Here is a 22245-nt window from a genome sequence, read left to right as displayed (position 1 = left end):
CCCCCACTTCTCCACGCTCTTTTCCTTTCTAATATATCCCTCCTCTCTCCTGGCCTCAGCAATGAAGCCATTTAATCTTTAATCATCTGTAGTTCAACAGGAGAGACATCTTTGTCTGTGGCTGATATTACTTATTTTAGAAGCGGCTATAGCCCTGGAGATTCTCCTATGCATGCGTCTGCAGCCACTCTATACTGTGGTTATATAAGATGCTGTCCACCAAGTTCTTCACACAGCAAAGCGCTCACAAATAACCGAGAGAAGACAAATGAAATAACGCACAGCTGTTTTTATATTTACATTTGCTTTTGTTATTTTTGCCAACAAAGGCACATACTATCATTCTGACCATCATACCGTATGAAGCTCTTCATCTCTTGGACACAGTGTCCATGGATTGCACATTTAAATAGTGTCAGGAAAGGATATTCTGTATCTGTAGTCACATATTTATAATAGCTCTAATGTAGGTCAAAAGCATACAACATCACTTTAATTTTCTTTGTGTTGACCGAGTTCTTTTTTTTTTTTCCCAAACAGGGTCACTGATCCTCGAGAGGGAGTCCTATCTCTAACAAACTGCTTGATCGTTTTTCATCTTTTATCCAGACAGATGCTTAATTCATCAGGCCCCTTTAACTGAGAAACCGACTCGATTCCACAAACACGAGACGAGTCGAGGACATCGGAGAGAGAGCACATGGGGATGTTTTCACAAAGCCGCTGCCTTGTCCCTGGCAAGAAAACAGAGAGGCCCATATGGAAGGATCTCTATACGGCGCAGCTCTTGTTTCCAGGACCGGCCGGCCAAGGCAAATCTATCCTGAACAGAACCATAAGTCCTCGGAGTTGTCACCTTCCTGTGCTTTCCTGGAGAAACACCAGAAAAGTGCCTGCTGTATCTCGCGCTCCGACCCAGAGATGTGTAGGTGTTATGACAAAGAACCAGACCTAGAGGAAGACTACACTTGATAAGATGACCAATAATGTGAAAGCAGATCCCGGGATTTGAAGAGGTCAAACTGTCAGAATTTGAGATGCAAAAGATGGTGTGGGATAATGAGGAGTGTGACAGAGGGGCATGTGGAGCAGAGTCTGACATGTGCAAAAACATGTGGAATACATTTACAAGCTTGAAGGCCGTGATCTCTGAGAGCAGGGAGATTCGAAGGGATCGCGGGTCACATTATCACTTCAGCGGATGATAAATGTGCAGTGAAAATTTAGAAAATAGAACATATGTGCACGAGTATACTTGGTGCTCTCACAGGAACGGCTGCGACATAACTGACGGATTTCCACTAAACGTTGGTGTGAGCGTGTTAGCTATAAAATTACAAAGCTGCGTTCCGCTCACGTAGACCATTATATCGTCACAGAGGATCTAAGTTTGCTGAACGGCAGTTCATATCATTTAAATACAGCGATATTATTACTCATGCATGTGATGTTAATATTGATTTGAATGCACATGATCAATAGTATTTTTGTGTTTCAGACAGCTTATTTGTATTCTCTTAACTCATATATCAAATATGGATCTAACGTTGTGTGTGGGAGAAAACCCGCTCAAGCACGAGAACATGCCAACTCTGCACGGAAAGGTCCCTGTCGGGCCTGAAACGAGCCAACTAGGAACCTCCTGTTGCTGTGGGGCGGCAGCGTTAGCAGCCGCGCCACTCTGCTGCACACAGTTATGTCAAAAAATACTCAACTAAAAGTGAAAACTCTGGAATAAAAGTTTAGCATTAAAAATTCAACTTGAGTAAAGGTACGATTATTGGTAGGAAACTGGGGCTAAAGTATTCAAATAAAAGTAGTAGTTTGGTCCCCCGGGGGTAACATGATTATTCATGTCGTCACTGGATTATTAATACGGAAGCGTTTCTGCTGCTTCTCACGCAGTTTTACTTAAAGGACAACCAGATAATCTGAAGAAAAGACAAGGGAAAAGTCTGTTTTCAGTTTTTCTGTCTCTAGTATTTGATTTTAAAGGGGACCTATTATGGCATCTAATACCTATTTCAAACAGGCCTTTAATGTCTTAAAAACAAGCTTTTGATTGTTTTTGCTAAATAAATTAGAAATTCAGCCTCTGAGCCATGTCTTTATCTTCCCATTCTCTAACCTCATTATCTATGCAGGATTCTGAGTGGGCGGGACTATGATAATGAGGCTCTGTGCTGATTGGCTGCCTGACGCGATGACGCGAATGACGCGATACACCGCTACGAAAAAATGGCGGAAGCTCTTGCCGGGGGAGTTAGTTGTTGTTCCAGCCAGAGTTAGTTGTGGGCGTGGTTTCACGCATCACTCCCGTCGTTACGTAACGATGGGAGCAGAATCTGAACGGTTCGTAGAAGCCACATGACACTGGATGGCTCATCCGGGCGGCTGTACAGACACACATTTGGTTGCTTTCCTCCTTCTATGTTTTGGCACTTTATATATGTTAAAGCAAGAAAAAAACGTGTTTTTCATAATAGGTCCCCTTTAATCTCTGTGAACTTGTTTAAACATTTATTTAAAGGAACCACTGATTGCAACTCAATTTGAATCCACCCCTCTTTTCTGTTTTTTCATAGGTTTGCTCATAGGGTTGCATGACATGAAGATGGGTGGAGGCAAAGATGGAGAGCATTACTAAAGCTCCACGGAGCTGGATCTGCGATGTCACAGCCCCCCTTCAGATGCAGGTCACAGGCACATTTTCAGACTTTGAGACCTAAAACAAATGAACATGCTTGTGTTTTTGATTTGATAGTCAACCTATATACCCAAAGATGTTCTCTTAAGCAGAGGAAACGCAATTATTGGCCCTGATATGTGTCCTTTAACGATATTGTGTGGGAACTTTCAAAGAAAATGATCCGTAATTGCTGATAACAATTCAGACATGTTAAATGTGACATCAACTAAACGCAGCTTATTTAATGTCGTAAGATAGTAGTTCAATAAAGCAATGTGTATGTGCTGCAGTTTAAAAGACTATTAGCACAACCAGTGTTTGTAACTGAACTGCGATGGAGCAGAAGCATACTTTATAATCCATTTTCTTTATCTGCTTCAATCCTGTCCAGGGTCATGGGGGACTGGGGCCTATCCTCGTTGTCATTGGAAGAGAAATGAGGCTCAACCTGAGCGGGGTCTCACTCCATCACACGGATATATAGTAAATACGTACTTAAGAGGAGTAGTTCAGAAAATCAAGGCTACCTGGTTTAAATCTATCAGTGTCCACTAGCCGTTTCCTTTCTCCTGGAACATACGGAGCAACAGAGGACTTGACAGAAAAAGCTCTTGGCTATAATGAAAACCCATCACGGTGGGGAAGGGGGAATATAGCGTCCCGAATGCTCCCTGGGGCCTGTGCGAACAGTGACACGTCTTCGAGCTTGCCTGTTTGCCTCACGCTGGTAAAACCTCCTGCATTGTGTACGGACCAAAAGGGCCCGCCCGTTTCCAATACACATCACAGGCTTTTTTTTATTGGACGCAAATGAAAAGATTAGTAATGGAAATCAAAGGATGTTTCCTGTGATGCAAACATTAAATCATGTTGGCTGAGATGCCATTTACAAGGCAAGTGTTTCAGTAATGAACATCTGCTCAGGCATTAATTCATATTCCTTATGCTTAAACAAATGGCTCCTACCAGCAGCCGAAGCAGCCATCAATCAACGAGAGCAAGTGTGGATTTTATTCTAACACAATATTTCCTCAGTGCCTATTGTGTACAGTGTTTACATTTGAGTCTCTTCTTTTTCATTTTCCCCTCTCGTGGTTCCTTGGTCTTGCTTTTACTGCATACCAATTCAAATGTTGTTTTTTTCCCCCCGTCCTTATTTGCACAATGCTAACTGCAGCAAAAGCCTTAGGGGTGCGTGTTTGTTTTGTTTTGCTTTGTGTCTTGTTTTTAGCTCCGAGGACAGTCTCCCAGTCATCGCCGGGGCTGTTCCCCACTTGCGCTGTTAGTCAATTAGAGCTGCCATTAAAGACAGCGGTGGCGAGGGAAATAAAGGCAGCGGTGAGGATTTGTCTGTGCTACGCTGATTTCCATCCTTAAACCCTCTCCAGACGAAGAGACTGCAATAATTGGGATTCTGACAGTGTGTTATGGGGAGTCATTTCCTGCCTTCCCCCCCTCCCATCCACTTTTCCATGCAATCATGTCTATCCAATCATGTCTGCCCGGCACCTACCTTTGCACTCAATCCCCCTAACTCTCTTTATCTATAGCCACATTTGGTTGAAGAATTACTGAAGCCTTTCCTCCTTAATCTAATTGCTCTGGTGCAATGACAGGAACCTTACTTCCAAGCACTTACTACCGCTGATGCATACCTCACCACGAGACGGTGACTAGAGCCTCTGGTATTGCTGCAAATTCTCCACACTGTGACCTAAAAATGCATGTCATTCATGTGACTTGCAGACAACTGAGGAGTCTTTTTTGCAATTTGGTTGCATTTGCTATGTCCATTACGTGGTATATCAAAAACTTGGCAGCGACTAAGGTGAACTATATGACTATATGAAACCAGTGTGGGAGAGTTGAGGGTGTCAAAATGAGTTCTGAAACTGAAAATGTACATCAGAATGGGATAATACAGTGATACCAAAAAAAAAAAAGGTTTAAATCAGGGAAAAAAAAAGATTTTTTGATTTCCGAACATTTCTTTCACTTCTTCTATCTCCACAAAATGGTGTGAAAAATGCGTTTTGCTGAGATGACCAAACTGATTTCACCTTGAAATTCCTCTTTCCTCCATTATTTCCACTTCATATCACGTGTAGAATATCTCTTCCTTCCCCTTAAGATGTGGGCCACAGGGCCAAGCAAGCAAATGCCACTGTTTTCCCGACGATTTCCATTTCCTCCCCCAAACACAACCGCCGACACATTAAAAACATAACCAAGAAATGAATCAAGTTGTTGTTATCACCCTGACAGATTGTCTCCCTCCACATTTGCACTGCTCAATAACACAAGCCACGCTCCCACAGTCGAGACCCTTGAACTCACAATAGCATGGGGTTAGATGATCAGATTACACTGAAAGACACACATGGGCATTGTTAAGGGAGTTTGCAATTCAACCCATGAACATGGCTCTCACTGTGCCCCAGCGAAGGGAATGCTTTTCATGAACAGCAAGGGCAAACAGGACCTCATGTGTCTCTGTGGTGCACCATCTCCTCAAGGCTCTGAGGGGAAATCAGATCTCTTTTTAGGACCGTCTCTTGTGAAAGGCCCTCATATGGTCTCTTTTACTTGTAGCACTTCTTAGTGAGGGAACATAATCTCACTTGTAAGACAATTGCAGAGGAAGAAAAAAAAAGACCTCAGCAATTTGATGTAAGCATCCCCTTTTGGTGTCAATATTTTGACAGATTTCATGATGGCGTAATTATTTGTTAGAATCCCTGCCAAGGGTTTAATTGTTACATGCATAATTACAAGTTTAGCTGAGAAGATGCTGGAACAGAGCACCGGCTGACATATTAATATTACAATATAAATAGCATCTTTCATTCTGGCTGCTTTACGGTGTCTGTGTGGTACCATAATCCAGCCAGGAAAGAGTATATCTTTCAAACCCTTTGATAGCAACTCTCACAAATCAATTCATTACTCTATTATACTGGCAGACAAATGCACATCTTTCACAAATCAATTCATTATCCAGCCCCTAGCAGCCGAAAGCCAGCGGTTGACCACAGCTTCAAGCACAGATATCAGCTTTCGGTGTTGAGGAAAATGACTACAGAGCTGAGGAACTGGTAGCAGCCCTGCATCAGAAAGGGGATTTTTAACAATGGAGGAACCAGAAAGTAATGACATGTTTAACTTTTAATACTTGGCACACGTTTTGCTTGTGCTGAGGTTATATTCGAAGTATAGAATAGAGAGTAGGGCTGTTCGATATTGCCCAAAAATAAAATCTCTCAAAATCCGATTTACGATTACGATTATTTTGTGAATTGACAAAAGGCAAAGAAATGATTTCAAATATGCTGTTTTTTTATTGAACATTTGCCCCATTGGGCTTTAAGTCCAAACTTTGCTCTTATTAAACCAAAAATGAATGAATAAAGTGCAAAACTCTGTAAAATAAGTAGAAAAAAAGTTTTAAAAAATATAATAAAATATAAAGTTTTATCTCTGAAAAAAAAAATCAGCAAATCAGCACTTGCAAACATACAGTAAGTTATATTTCCAATTAAATAAAACAAGACATTTTCTAATTAAACTAAACTGGGTCTTTGCATGCTAAATAATAATGCAACCCATGAAGGAGGTAGAGGTGTGTAATGTCAGTCATTACATTTGCTATTCACATTTGCAAGTTTTTTTGCAAGGAACACGAGCCGGTCTACCGCATCTGGCTTGAGGGATGCCCGGTGGCATGTTACAACGCCCCCTCCTACACTAAAGAGCCTCTCCGATGGGGCACTTGTCGCAGGTATTGAGAGGTATTTCCATCAATCATTAATATGGTATCAATCATTAATATCTGTGCAGACAAGGTAAAAAAAAAAAAAAAAAAAAAAAAATCGCGATTACGATTTAAAATCGATTAATCGAACAGCCCTAATAGAGAGCATGCATCACGAAGCATAGTGCTTTTCTGCATTCCTCAGATGCTCTCACAGATAATGCATTCATCCCATAAAGCTTTAATATTGTACAAACTTTCTTGATCAAGGAAGACTAAGGAAAGGAAAGACTGGTCATCATCTACATTCACTGCAGTCGTGATGATAAAAAGCAGCAAACAAGGAGAAATACTGTAAATAGCTGAGTAAAGAGGAATATGATTTTTTTTTCTTTTTTGTCAAATTCTCAAGGCATTTGTGAGCGTTTGAAGTAGATCAACATGCTTTTCCTGTGTGAACATCATATAAATGTATAATCCTATTTAGCATAAAAGAACACCGTGACTGAAGGCACCCCTGAGATCTTCAAATCCACCACGTGCAGCGATGAATTACATCTAGGTCAGGAAGCAAGCAGACTGTAACTGCAAGGATGTGCACAAGAGTAGCTATCTGCATGTGACAAAGTACACGAGGTCGGGCGTGTACCTGTTCTTGTTTGTAGTCGCTGAAAAGGTCTGACGGTGTTTGTAAGTTCCCTGTCCATGAAAACATACACCGTGGGGCTGTGCTGTAATTGCAGACACACTTAAAAGTATCGGCCACAAAATTATCCACAAATCTGCAGTATGGGTGGTTTGCGGTGCGAGTCTGGATCAGCACGGCTCCAGCCTGCAGGGTGCATGCCGTCACGCTGTGTCACATTATCAAGAGCTCAAAGATTTCGACCAACTGCCACCTGCCAGAGTGTGAATAGTGCATGACAGAGGTAAATGTTGGGTATAATGGTGTTCTGAAAAACCAAATCGATTTGCTCTTGAGGGATTTTAGTTGACAGGAAAATGCTGCCAGCTTTTTTTTTTCATTCCTTTTGTTTTATTGTGTGATTCCTTGGGAAGAAGACATTCTCAGAAAAGTTTAAAAACTGAATTTAGGACATTCAAAATTGCCGTTCTTGGTTTCTTTAAGTGTCTGTTTGGTATTTTGATGTTGTGCTTTGCTTGTTTAGAACAGTGATGTATTTAAAACCCTTTTACTCTTAAAAAGAGGAAGAAAAAAAAAGCATCATGTTCTGCGTAATGAATTATGAAGGACTCCACTCGCCCTGTACACTCACTCTTCACCCCTCTTCCCCTCAGGCTAGAGGCTGCAGAGCATCCGGAGCAGGACCACCGGACTAAGGAACGGCTTCTTTCCTGAAGATTCGAGACTGTTGAACTCTGGCGGTGCAGCTTCTGCAGCTTCTGCTGCTTCAGGCTGTATGATTGTGTTGTACAAGCCAGTTGGCCAGCTGGATCTACCTCCACGAGCAGTGACTCTATGCAATAACATTTTGTTGCTTTCTGTGTTTAATGTCTTACTATTTTCTAGGGCTGGGCGATATGGACCAAAAGTCATATCTCGATATTTTCTAGCTGAATGGCGATACTCGATATATATCTCGATATTTTTTCTGTGCCATAATTGGGGTTTCCCCCAAAGCATTATAGCATAGCATCTCTGTTAGTTTCATTTTTTTCTGAGGCAAACCATTAAAAAAACAATCAGTTTTAATACAAAGCCTCGTGCCAAATGTCACACAGGTGCCTTTATTAACAGATATCTGCACAATATCAAAATGTATAAAACAAATGAAATAAAAATAAACTGCCTGCATATATAGAATAAAAATGCTTCTTGAATAAAATAAAACAAATATCCCTTTCCTGCATAACAATTAAATTAAAATACACTGTACAATTAATACAATGTAGACAGTAACAGGCAGACTTTTCCACTGAGGTTGACAGTTGTGCAAATAACAAAACATTTGTGCAAATCTCAAATAAAACATTCAAGTCAATTTGTCACAAAATAAGCTATATCAAAATCAAATTTTTTTTTTTTTTTTTTTTTTAAATCGATATAAACAACATTGTCTCGTACCATATCGCGTTTGAAAATATATCGATATATATTAAAATCTCGATGTATCGCCCAGCCCTACTATTTTCCTTTTTCAATTGGGACTCCCTAATTTCACACCATATCTGCTGGTATGATAACAAAAACTGTATTATTCTTGAAACAGCTTGTTAAATGACACACAGTTGTAAATAAAGTCTGTGATTTTTTTCTTTTCGACTTTGGTTGAACAACTTTCCATTCCATTTTGTGTTTGATTATATCTTTAGCTGGCTTGGAAAGAAGATGTGGAAGAGGTGACTTGAGAGAGCGAGAGAGGTTTGGGTGTTTCTGATCAGACTTTTGTCCCCATGACCCAGTAAAGGGCAGATGAAGGATGCATGTATGGAGGGATTGATTGACAGGACGGCGCCACACATGACCGTTAAATGGATAAAAACCTTTCATGGTTGGATTATTCTTTTATGATCCAGACATCATTTGGCAGAATCCAATCCAATACATGCAATATAATGGCACAACCTACCTCGACAAACAGTCCCGTTTTCCGCAGCCTCGTAGCCGGCTTTGCACATACAGCGCCCGATGGGTACCATCCATTCTCCATCCCCATTGCAGTAAAGCTTGATGGGCACATCTACCTCCTCGGCATTGGGAATACAAATACCCCTTGCGGCCACCAGGGAGGTGCTTTCTGCTCCCGACAGAGTCTCCTGGAACAACGCCCCGTTAGTGATGATTCGAGGACACTTGCGGTAGAAAACCCGAACAGCGATGAGCGACATGCAGCCGCCGTAGTCTTGAAAGGCCAAGTAGAAGCCGTTTCGCGACACGGGGCCGAAGCTTCGCACTTCAGTGTTGATCTTCATCACTCTGCCCCCAAGGTCCACCTGGGAGAAGCTCTCATCTGCTGCAATGGTGTCCACCTTGATCCAAGGGTTCTCCATCCAGGCCGGGGAGGTTCTGGTGGCTGTGTCGGCATCGGATTCATAGTAATACAGGTTAAAAGTCTCCTTACATGAGCCCGGGACCTTGGGGATGCTACTGCAGTCCCTCACTGAGAATTTCATCTCCACATGGATCCGCTGCGCACCACGACGCCGGATGTATTTTGTCCGTACCCAGTTGTTTTGATTGTTGTCGAAAACATTACAGACTTGGTACGTCCTGATGGTGTTCATGTTTTCATCGTACCCGCTCACCTCCTCCCACTGTTGATCAAAGACACACAAGAAGAGAGAATTAAAAATGTTTCCCACATGGGTATTTTAAAACTTTCACAAAAGAAAAAAACTAGTGGGAAAAAAAAAAACCTTTAGTAATTGAGGAACATAGTTACTGATTTGTTCAATTTAGTGCAATTCAGCTGTAAAGCAGTAAAAAGGGCTGCATGTTTCTTATTAATATAAACTGTATAAAGCCCCAGCGATACCTCTTTTCCAGCAATAATAATTATGTTTCCATGGACACTTTAGAACCATTGCGATTACTTGCCGTAATCAGCTTAAGGCAATATTTTGATTAAATGTATTACATGTTGAGGAGAGAAATAATATCTCTAATAACTCACTTCGAAAGGATGCATTTAATATGTGAAGAGGAACATATGAGAAGTGACCTATCCAGCGTGTCAATCCATTTCTTAATGTAATAATTATATTATCAGTTACTGAGAGCCTTCGTGAATGTTATTAATACAATCAAGAGAAAGTGTTTTCACAGTCAGCAACTGTAGTCGCAGCTTTGTCTTCGTCAGTTTGAGAAACGGCACACTAACATTCCCAATTCAGGGTTCATTTGGTTGAAGCAGGATCGTTTGCCTTCCTGAATAAATCAGTTGTTCAGTCTTTTCTAAAAGTAGGGTATGCGCTACAAAGTGATACAATAGAGCAATTGAGTACCAGCATGTGTTTTTAATATATCCCATTTAGAAAAATGAATCGCATGTTGTTATGTTAAAGTTTACAAAGACAAATATTTCCAATATTCCCCCTCTCCTTTCTGTCAACAAGGATACAATTAACAAATCCCTTCAAACGCAACAGAAGCTGTATTTTTATTCTTTTTTCAGTCACTTCTGTTTCATAAGGGGGTTATTGACTTTGAAGTGAAACCTGTTTTCATTACAATGCTGCAGCAAAGAAGTGGTACCAAAGTTTCCCACTCTGAATGTCACTCTAAACTGGCATAATCATATTACGCAGGTAATCATATAAAGAATAATCAAGGGGAAAATTTCACTCTGGGTTTAATGGGTATGATGTGTCACTTCAAAGTTAATGTATTGCACGCAGAGTAAAAGTAAACGCTGCGACTTTACAAAGTCCAGATGATACTTCTGTGGGTTTCCTTTCCCTTGGCCGTGGATTAATCCAGCTTAAAACACTGTGCACACCAAGCATCGTACAGGTCGTGACCTCGACTTCAGCATCTCAGATAAGAAAAAAATATTGCCCCCCCCCCCCCTTGAAGAACTTTGCATCTGCTGAACCCTCTACTGCCTTCACCCTTCAGCCTTCACTTCACAGCTGATATAATTTCTCAAATTAGTGCCCACTTTGGCAGGATTCTGGGAGATTTTAACGGGTTGGAAGAGGAAAGTCACCCCTCTTCTCGCAAACGCACATTCCGTCAAACACTCTGACTAATTAGAAGAGCTTTTGTTCTTTACATCCCATGTCAGAATGAATCACCAATGCTCGTCTTGATGGACATCGTCACAAAAACCAACCTAAGACAGGTCAGGGGAGCAAAAAAGTCTTAACTTGGTGCCAAAAACAAAAGGAAAAAAAACCTAATCAATTTGAGCATTTCTGTCTGAAACCGATGGGAGGTTTTAAGCTGGTTGTCTTTCAGTACAATATCATATTCTTATAGAAATGCATGCAGTAAAAAAATAAAAAAGAACGTCAATTTAAGTGCAAATGTGCAAATCTCAAATTCAATCAGGCAGAAAATGAGGCTGAATGTCAATGCAAAAGGGAGAGTGTTTTCTTTTCAGTTCCTTCATAATCATGGAAATAGAGTTGAAATGACTTGGTTTTACATGTATACACATATATATATACACACAAACACACATATATACATATATACAGCAGGTCCATGATAGTTTGAGGGTAAATCTGTCTTTTGCCCAGAACTGACAAACATAATCATCTCAGGTCATGAGCAGGCATTGACCTTCCCACTTGTTGAGGAGCAGGAGGGAGGCTTTGGGCCAATTAAACAAGAGCGAACAGCCTGTTCTAGTGAGCACCGAGCGTTGGACAATCACAGTTTAATAAAGTGAATGTGGAGACAGGTGGTGTTTGCCGCTAATGAGGGATACAGACAGGGCAAACTCCAGGAAAAAGTGTTGGCAGAGATGTGTGGGGAGGGGTGGTGGAAGGGGGAGCGGATAGTGGGGCGGTTTGAGTCCGACAAAAAAAGACCCCAAACAAAATGTGTTTTGATGAAGGGCCTCTTTTTTTGTCCTGTCATGGCCTCTTTGCCCTCCTTTCATCACAGCCAGTGGAGGGAAGCAAATGGGGCATAATAAGAGCCTAACGATCAAGCACAGAGTGTTAAATTAGAAGAAACGTCTTCATTTTCACAGCTTTTTCCCCTGGCTCTTAAAGAGGGTGCCCTAAAAGGGTGGTCATGTGCTTTAAGTACAGCAGGTGGAGGTAACACTGGTGCTGGATGTCAAGAAAGATTAGCTGCAAGGAAGGAGCCGCCCTCAAGATAATGATGGAAACAAAAACACCAGCTTATTGTACCGAGATCCTGTTACATTCAGCAAGATGTTTTATTCTAGCTCCCTCCGTGAAAGTCAACGCCCAAAAGGTTAGCTACACAGAAAGTTGCTAACTAAAGCTGAAAATAATGCTTCAGATGAGAACTAAGAGTCTTATAAGCAAGACACGCTAAATATTAACAAAAAGCTTTGTATAGTCTAAAAGTTTCAGGTAATTTTTCCAAATTAGACACATGACTACCTCAAGGTTATTAACTAATGTGTTTTCATGGTACATAGGCTTCATCCCTCACAGAAACGCACTCTAATGATGGAAAATCAATGGTGTGAAACAGAATGTGCGACTGGGTCCAAACAAAAGCACAGTGTTTTAGGTTGTAATTGCTTTTGTGTGGGTCTAACAATCCTGGGCTACAATGTTCACACAAATCATTTTCAGTGTTTGGTTGATGCGCTGCATTTATTATGCTAAATGGGCTACGATAAACAACTGCAATGTCCAGCATGTGTTGTTTCACAAATCTAGCATGAGCAGCTGTAAATGAACTTTGATGAGACCTTGATAAATGTTTGTTATATTTTCGAGAGACAGAGTGTCTCCGAAGCGGGGCTGGGCAGAAGCAGTCTCCGAAAAACTGTTGACAAACTGTAAAACAGTTCCAGAACATGTAACTCAGCACAAACGGTTTGAAGGCACCCATCATCTACAGTGAAATCATCAAAAGACTCAAAACAGCACGGCCCAAGATCATTATGGGATGCCCATTAGGGATGGGCGGTATGGACTAAAAAATGTATCACGATAATTTCTGGCATTTATCCCAATAACGATAAAAATTACGATAAAAAAAATACCAATTCAACTCCACCTTTTCAACTATAAATCTATCTCGCTCTCAGATCTGTCATGTTTGTTACACAAAAACGTCATCAACGGGAATGTATCCTTTTTTCTTTCTGGCTTCTTTCTTTCTTTCTTTCTTTCTTTCTTTCTTTCTTTCTTTCTTTCTTTCTTTCTTTCTTTCTTTCTTTCTTTCTTTCTTTCTTTCTTTCTTTCTTTCTTTCTTTCTTTCTTTCTTTCTTTCTTTCTTTCTTTCTTTCAGGCTCATTTCCTTCCTTCCTTCCTTCCTTCCTTCCTTCCTTCCTTCCTTCCTTCCTTCTTTTTTCCCTTCCTTCCTTCCTTCTTCCCTTCCTCTTTTCTCCCTTCCTTCCTCCTTTCCTTGTTTTCTCCCTTTCTCTTCCTTCCTTCCTTCCTTCCTTCCTTCCTTCCTTCCTTCCTTCCTTCCTTCCTTCCTTCCTTCCTTCCTTCCTTCCTTCCTTCCTTCCTTCCTTCCTTCCTTCCTTCCTTCCTTCCTTCCTTCACGTACGTTGTGCGTGGATTTAACGCAGAACCATAAATCAGCTTTACACAAAAACGTCATCAACAGGAATTTATCGTTTTTGCCGCGAGATGACAAATTCTTATTGCGAGGAATTTTTTTGACGGTATATCGTGAACGGTAAAATATTGCCCATTCCTAATGCCCATGATATTTGGACCCATCAGATTCAAAACAGGCTGATCCTGTAAAGGAAATCAGTGGCTCGGCTCAGGAACACTTCCAGAAATCATTCTCTATCAAATCCAACATTCCCAACTCAAATCTCCAGAAACTGCTCTCCTCAGCATCCAGACTCAGTAGACTTTTGTTGAAGAGCAGAGGCTGCTACACTGGAGTACACACAGCCATTAATAACCTTTTTTTTTTAGCTGTGCCGCTGCCATCAAATTCAACATTAACTTTTGTTAATGTTGGTTTTCCTCAGTTAAAATATGTTTCTATTTTCTATTGTGAAAATATGGGTTGATAAAATGTGCTAATTATAGTAATCTATTCTGATTTACATTTAAGACATTGTCTAACCCTTTTTGGAGTAGGTCCACAAACTCTCCTATGAGCCAGTTATTCAGAATCCTCAATGGAAACAATATTAAGAGACTAAAGTGACAAACAGAGTATTACTGTCTGACCTAAGATACTACTGTCCTCCTGTGGAGTTCTACGAGGTGCTACAGTTCAGCGATGCTCACGAAGCATGAGCTTCAGAATCAATATCACTTATTCCACTTGAGGAGAAAGTTCAGCTGACCTGCAATCCATACGCGTCAATGACAATAGGGCTTTGTTTTATCTGTAAAGCCAAACAGATCGCACTGTCAAGAGTGAATTATAGGGCGGAGTTGCCCTCTGAGCTGAAACAATTCACTAAAGACGCTACTTCTTTCTTTTCCATTAACAAGATGAAAAATGGCATCAATCATACATGTTTCTTTTTTTTTTTTAATACAAACTTCACTTAGGTAAGTATTATGCTGCAGATGCTGTATACTGCTCTTAATCTATATTTATATCTTGCCCATTTAATCCAAACTCATTCACAGAGACCAAACACAGAATGATTCGGTCTGGTGGTCAAGGACATCCTGTCAGATATGTGTGTCAGTTTTAAAGGGATTAACATTGACACAGTAGCAACAACATCCTAAATGAAAACAATGCCAATCCTGGCAAAAGGCCAAATGCTCATATCTCCTTTCAAGGACACGCTGATCACAAAACAGCTGTGGAAAAATGCAGTGCATAAAAACCTCTCCATATATATGTATAGTTATATCCCTGAAAAAGCACATCACCTTGAATATGTTTGTTTTTTAACCCCCCCAGGTTAGAATGTTAAATGTTAATTAACTCTAAAAATAGCATAGTGGCTTGACCAAGACCTCCTTTCAACAGATTAGACCAAAATCTGGCCATAATTTAAAAAAATAAAAAAAAATAAAAAGAGTTAATTATATTAGGGCTGGGCGATATGGACCAAAAGTCATATCTCGATATTTTCTAGCTAAATGGCGATACTCGATATATATCTCGATATTTTTTCTGTGCCTTAATTGGGGTTTCCCCCAAAGCATTATAGCATAGCATCTCTGTTAGCTTCATTTTTTTCTGAGGCAAACCCTTAAAAAAACAGTCAGTTTTAATACAAAGCCTCGTGCCAAATGTCACACAGGTACCTTTATTAACAGAGGTCTGCACAATATCAAAATGTATAAAACAAATGAAATAAAAATAAACTGCCTGCATATATAGAATAAAAATGCTTCTTGAATAGAATAAAACAAATATCCCTTTCCTGCATAACAATTAAATTAAAATGTGCAATTAATACAATGTAGACAGTAACAGGCAGACTTTTCCACTGAGGTTGACAGTTGTGCAAATAACAAAACATTTGTGCAAATCTCAAATAAAACATTCAAGTCAATTTGTCACAAAATAAGCTATATCAAAATCATTAAAAAAAAAATGTAAAAAAAAATAAATTTTAAATCGATATAAACGATATTGTCTCGTACCATATCGTGTTTGAAAATATATCGATATATATTAAAATCTCGATATATCGCCCAGCCCTAAATTATATCAATAAAGACAACTCATATTAACTGGCAAGCACAGTAGTGGAAGGATGATGATTGGGGCTCGTTTTGCTGCCGCTGGGCTTTGGCACCTTGAAGCCCTTGAGTCGACATTGAGCTGCTCTGTACACCAAAGGAGCTGACCCGAGGCCGGTTGTAAAGCCATCTATCACACGGCTAAAGCTTGGTCAAAACTGGATCCCGCCCAAGGACATTCCCAGGCACGCCAGTACATGTCCAACAGAAAGACTCCAACCATTGCAAAAATCCAGTGGAAGTCAAGACGAAACACCATCTGTCACCTGAACAGAGCTGTGGATTAATGAACACTTGTAAACCTAAACAAACGTGGTTTTAAAGAGGAGTGGGCCACAATTCCACAACTGTGATTACTTTATACAGTAACTGATTAGCCGATGTTAACTCACCACAGCCAACGTGGTCCTACAAACACCAAACCGTGGGGTTGAACTTTTGTTTTGCGTACTCTATTGTTCTTGATCGGCTGAGGTCGTGTTTGCCCTTTAAAAGCCTTAGAAATAAAAGATTTACTTTACTTTTCCCTTGACTGCGTACGAGCTTTTCTCGACAAAACCACCATAATCACATTGTCATAATTCCCTATTTTTCTGCACATTTGTGCAACCTTGAGAAGCAACATGCAAACAGACATTTTGCTGGCTGCAAACAGTTGACCACAAATTTACTTTTCATGGACACAGCTGTCAACAGCCAGTCACATTTCTGAAATAAAAATACTTGTCATTGTGCTTGGCAGTGCATTTTGAAACTTGTTGTTAGCCACTGTATCCATTCAAACTATGTGAATAACTGTAAGACTGTTATTTGACGGACTAGATGATAAATCAATCTTACTGCAACCACCGCTAGTGTCAGTTTAAATGTTATGCTGCATTCAAATTTTACTGTTATTATTGCCATCTCTTCACAATAGACGGCAGCAAATCCTGCGTTAAAGTTAAACACTTTGAATAATAATACAACAGCCAATACGAACAGTTTTCATATAACATCAATGTTGTATTTCTCAAATCTTGCCATTTCAATGTTTGAATTAACCTGAAATAGCCTCACAGTCCTGAGCCACATTACAAATTGCCATTCTATCACTGACAGAAGTAAATAAATTATTCACACAAAAGTGGGGAGAGAGACCCAATGGAAAACTCCTGGGGGCACAGTCACCGTATTTGCAGTTGTGGGAAATCTGTCAGAGCAAGAGTGCCTTCCCTGGAGGGACAGAGGACAAATGACACCCAGTGTCTGCATTCAATTACTACGAGAAAGGCCAAGGGAGCCAAGTCCTGCAGGAGACCGGGCCTCACGGAGAGGAGCGGCTCACCCACTCGCCGCCTTAAGTAGAACTGTCTGTTGTAGTCGGCCTCAATTACCACTGTCCACTACTAATGTACAACATGTGAAAGGAGAATATTTCCATCTATTATCCATCTTTCCACTGAGTTACATGTGGATTATGTTTGCATAATTCTTATTCGCATATTTTTAAAAATGCAGCTTCCCAGAATTTAACTGTAAATCACAGAAAATCATTTGTCCCTTTAAACTCCCGCGATCCCGAGTTCAAAAAATTACTTGTAAAGGACACGTTGTCAAGTCACGTTGAAAAAGTATGAATTTTTGGTTTGCCCCACACGTCCACAATTAAATATTTAAAAAAAAAACACAATCATATTCCAAAGGAGTTTTAATTCAATAAGAAAGTGCGAGATTTGATAAATCAGAACTGATTTCAAGCAGTTTGCAGCGGCGACTGCTTCTTGTCTTTTAGTGGTGCGGTGTGTCCCAAAGTGACACTGGATACACATTACTGGTACGGCGCTACGATATAACACATCCATAATGATAACCTAGCCCACACACCACCTCATTATGTTCTCTGCCTATGCACAGACCGGGGTTTTCCTTCTGCGGTGGTTGTGCGTGCTCCCCGGGGCCACAGGTCTATTTCTAAATGTCTGCAGTTGTCAGTGCTTCAGCATGGCAATGAATGGCTCAGGACATCTGACCTTGTGTTCGCAAGTCTCTCAGCTCCACTTGAGAGGAAAACATTGACCACTTAACCTTGCACTGCTAGTCAGCTACACGGTATATCAGTCCACATAGTCATACGTCAGATATGTCAGATACGACAGATTATCAGTGTATCGCCTTAAGTACATAGTGGATTTGCTGCAGCTGATGAATGGTTGAAAAACTGGGAGCAACCAAGAAATATATGAATATAAGGTAAAACTGTACATAAAGGGATGGACGGAGTCAGTCACTGGTTTCTGGAGTACTATTAAATATGAAACATTAAGCGGCGACTACCTTGCTTTCTTGCAACCAAAAGTGATATAAAGTGGGAGGGATCTACTGTAAGAGAGTAGTCCAACATCCTACATATGACCACTGGAAAAGTCACCAGCCAATCAAAGCAGCCCAACCAGTAATTATGCATGACCTCTGCATGTGAAACGTCTGAGATTTAAAATGACTCCCCCTGTAGTTAATAAGGAAATTTAGCCCAACAGACTAAATCTGCTGAATAATTGATGCTTCTTGGCTGGATCTTTTAACACTGGGGTTCTGATCAGTCTGACTCACTCACTCATTCCAGCTTCATGTGGCTCTTTGAGCAACTGCACCACCATTCATTTGTGAAAGGAAGAGTATATTTGAGGATTGTTTTACGTGGTTAAATGCAAGAACTGGCTTGTTGACAAAGACGGTTATAAAACTGAATCTAACCATGCTGAATTGGGTCCTTGCGCCATACAAATCCCCCACTGTATGATAGTTTTACACATATTTGAACAAATTTCCTATAATAATGATTTGACAGGCCCTTTCCTTATCCTGTAAAATAAGAGTGAAATAACAGCAACTGCCATAACATTTCTGCATTAATACCTTACTGTTTCTTGTTTGCATTTCTTCTGCATCGCAATGTATCACATGCCAAGTTAGGATATATTTCATAAAGCTATACAGAGTAGTGAAAGCCAACTGCTGCTTCAGTGCTGTGCTGGATGTTACTGATCCACTAGATAAGCCCATGAAGCCATGCATTGCATTATAAGTGTAAGACAATAGTTTCTGTAAAGCACCTCTTGCTGTTATACTGAGCGAGAGCACAAGCTGTGGTTCTACACCTGTCGCTTTGGGCCATAAGGGACACGCTATCTCCATCCCACTCATACTTCACTCTCCAATGGTTTGAAAAACTCGGGCACTTCCTCATAAAACTTGAGTGTCTACGCTGATAAGGCCAATCTATACCTGACTAAATCCAGGGGCTTAGGGTCTTTACATTTCATTGTGCTCCAGAAGCAGGATATATCATAACTGCGCATGGAGGGTTTCATAAGACACATGGGATTAAGTGGGGTCAAAAGCCCAAAAATAAGAGCGCACACTAAATATTCCAAATATATTCATCATATACAAGCTTTTAAGCATATATATTCAGGTTTATCCATAAGGAGCTCAGAGGTCCTTAGTTTTACATTTACTCAAATAGTTCCACCTCGAATGTCTGTTCAAGGGCTTAACATGCCACTTGGACCTTTCCACTTGATTAATCATGTTTATGAAAAATATGTTAAATGCATGCTTGGTAAATGTAACATTTCTTCATTGATAAAAAGAAGATGTGTTGTAAGTATGTCTTCAGTGCAGATTGAATCCAGAGCTGGGTAGACAGAAGGGAAAACAGACGTCTCTCTGCTTTGGTATTGATGGTAGAAATTAGCAGGAGGAGACAATGTGCCCCAGGTTTGGAGCGACGGGACCTAATTTCTTGCTGAACGGCTTTGAAGTAGGATCGCGGAACTGTTGAGCACCAGCTTTCTTTGCTTCTCTGTTAGTGCAAAAAGCAAAGCATAACAAAGCATAATTCAAGCATCTCTAATACAAACCACAGAAGCATAAATAATTGAATAAAACTGGCAGTGCTCTTTTTTTTCTTTTTTTCTACGTGTACAGTGGTTGTTTCCCTCATCTGGACCCATTCTAAGAAGTCTATATCTTGTGGCGGAGAAAAATGTGAAGGATACCAAGTCACTGGTTTTGGCTGCTTCAAGTGGGCCGGGCTTCCATGGAGCCAGGACGAACCGATGCTTTGGCAAGGCATGTGGAAAAACTGCAACACCCAGAGCCAAAGAGCCCATCCAATACATTGTTTCTGCTATGGCATCATTGAAAAAAGAAAAAAAAGACTTTAAAGTGTATTATTCTTTATTTATAACGTGTTTTCCCTGAAGATTTTTTTTTTTTGTTTAAAAAAAAAGACGATGAAAACAAATCTATAAGAAAGAGAGCTTGAAAAGTTATTGTTTAATCAATAATGATTCATAGTGTTTATGTGGATTTTGTATGACGAATAAAAAGAATAAGTTAAACTTTTTCAACGGCTACTTTTTTCTTCATTTTTTGGTTTTCTAGCTTGCTCTGAGGAAGGGACGGGGGGGTCTGCTGCACTCAATGGTCTTTTGACCTAAGAGTGAGAAACCAAAACATTGACTAACAAGCAAAATTAATTTTCAGTGGGGGGGCTACCCAAAAACTACTCCAAAACTGCACTTGACAATTAACCTGCAATGGTCCATCAGGCATCTTAAATTTGTCACAAAGAAAAGAGCCCAAAATGACTTACAAACATATATTGTTTAAGAAGCAATTGAATTAAAATGTTAGACGGGTCACTCACGCTGTTGTCGCTCGACCCCGACACTGGGAAGACCGTCCAGCCGAGCTCCGCCGTGGCCGTGGTGGAGTCCATGAGTGTCTCTGTGGAGAGAAGGAGATACGGAGGCCATGTTATCGTCTGCCCTCAGCTGCTGGGCTTAAGGAGAAATTGCTTGAGTACCAAAATAACACTGAGAAGAAGAAAATGACTGAGTTTAAGGTGTGTGAAAATGACTCCACGGTGTAGTGTTTTGCGCTCGTCTGTTAAAATGTTGGCTTTGGTTCAGCGATAGCTTGAAATGGACTTCAAGCGATTTCCTAACAAGTCAGACAGATCCGGGTCAGCAGAATTACGCCATCATACCTGTCTCTGAGGGGGAACAACCGACTGGAAAGGCAAATCTCGGCGGTATAAAGAAGGGGCCACCCTATATGCCAGGGATTAACTGGGGGAAAGAAACACCTCTGGTAATTGGGGTCAAAGACAATGTGCCTCCTGTCTGTCATGAGGCTCTCAGCGGCACACATTCCTCCAGCCTGATCCAACGCTCTGTGATATGCTTACTGAGCCACTCACACGGTCACCTTCTTCGCCTCTTTTCTTAAGTCTCTATTCTCGCCCTCGTGCCTGTTTTCTCACCCAAAATTCTTCTCCTGGCTTGGCAGGCTCTCTGCTGGCGAACGAGCGTGGCTCTAATGACTTTCTCCTGCTGATTAGTCCTGCGTCACTCCTGTACTTCTAAAAAGAGCGGCGGCAGATTGGAGAGACCATTCCTCAAGTTGCAAAACATCAGCTGTGAGTCCAAAACGCCACAGCAGGGTTTAGAAACACATTTGACAAACAAAGCAACTAATCTTGACATGAGTCACAGCTAGGCATGGGGCGATATACGATATTATCGTATATCGCGATAAAAAACGGCCGCGATAACGTTATCGTGGGGTACTGTAATTATCGCCAACATTTTTTTTTTTTTTTTTATTTATTTAATATTATTTTTTAGTGGTCACACAAGGCTACCAGCCAGGTAGAAGCCAGTGTTATTTTTTTCATGTATTTTATTAATATTATTTATTATTATTATTTATTTAATATTTTTTCAGAGAGTAGTACAATCCGTGTGCATTTGACTACTGTGGCACTTTATTTTCACTCAATCTTTGTGTTGGCCATGCAGCTTTTGTTTTGTATACTACAGAGCAGTGCCTTTATTTTATTATTTTTCCAGAAAGCCGTACTAAGTAGCAGGCAGCCAGCCACTGTTAAAGTTTCAGAGAGTAATACAATCAGTGTGCATTTGGCTCTACTTTGTCACTTTATTTCTATTTGTCACTTATTTCTTTCGACTCTCAGGGAAGTATTTTCTTACAAAAAAAGAAAGTTCAAATAAGTACTGGTACTATAGTTTACACTTTGTAATGCATAACATTTACAGTACACTATTTGTTCTCTACCTCAAGTGTCACTGTGTTGAGAATGATTTGAGAATAAATGTTCTGAAGGAACCAGTGGATCCACGGTTAGTGTTTTTCCTTGCATTTTAAGAATTTTATAAGCGACGCGCTAATATTGTGATAATATCGTAATCGTGATATTTTTGTCCACTAATATCGTGATATGAAATTTTCATATCGTCCCATGCCTAGTCACAGCCAGCATCACTAACATGGTGACACAGGGTGGCTGAAATGGCACTAGCTGAAAGTAGATTTAAAAAAGAACAAAGGTTTTTGTACAGGTTATGAGAGAGCAGAATAAAAGACGAGGCTTCTATAATTACACTCCAACAGGATTTAGTTTTCTTTCTGCACATTCAGCTCTGCACCAACT

At 40.4% G+C, this 22245-nt stretch overlaps 1 protein-coding gene across 4 annotated transcripts in view; it reads right to left on the bottom strand.

The window, feature by feature from the left end:
• ephb2b (eph receptor B2b) overlaps positions 1–22245 on the bottom strand; it is a 149868-nt gene that overhangs the window by 74343 nt on the left and 53280 nt on the right. For all 4 annotated transcript variants that reach the window (XM_061726942.1, XM_061726944.1, XM_061726943.1 and 1 more), the window contains exons 2-3: positions 20437–20516; positions 9032–9716 (exon numbers count right to left, since the gene is read on the bottom strand). In XM_061726942.1, the coding sequence (XP_061582926.1) occupies positions 9032–9716; positions 20437–20516 (765 nt within the window). The remainder of the gene's footprint in view (positions 1–9031; positions 9717–20436; positions 20517–22245) is intronic.

The sequence above is a fragment of the Cololabis saira genome, chromosome 8 (assembly GCF_033807715.1).
Source record: "Cololabis saira isolate AMF1-May2022 chromosome 8, fColSai1.1, whole genome shotgun sequence".
Taxonomy (NCBI): domain Eukaryota; kingdom Metazoa; phylum Chordata; class Actinopteri; order Beloniformes; family Belonidae; genus Cololabis; species Cololabis saira.
The sequence above is the reverse complement of the archived record's forward strand: the minus strand, read 5'-3'. Positions and strand labels throughout refer to the sequence as shown.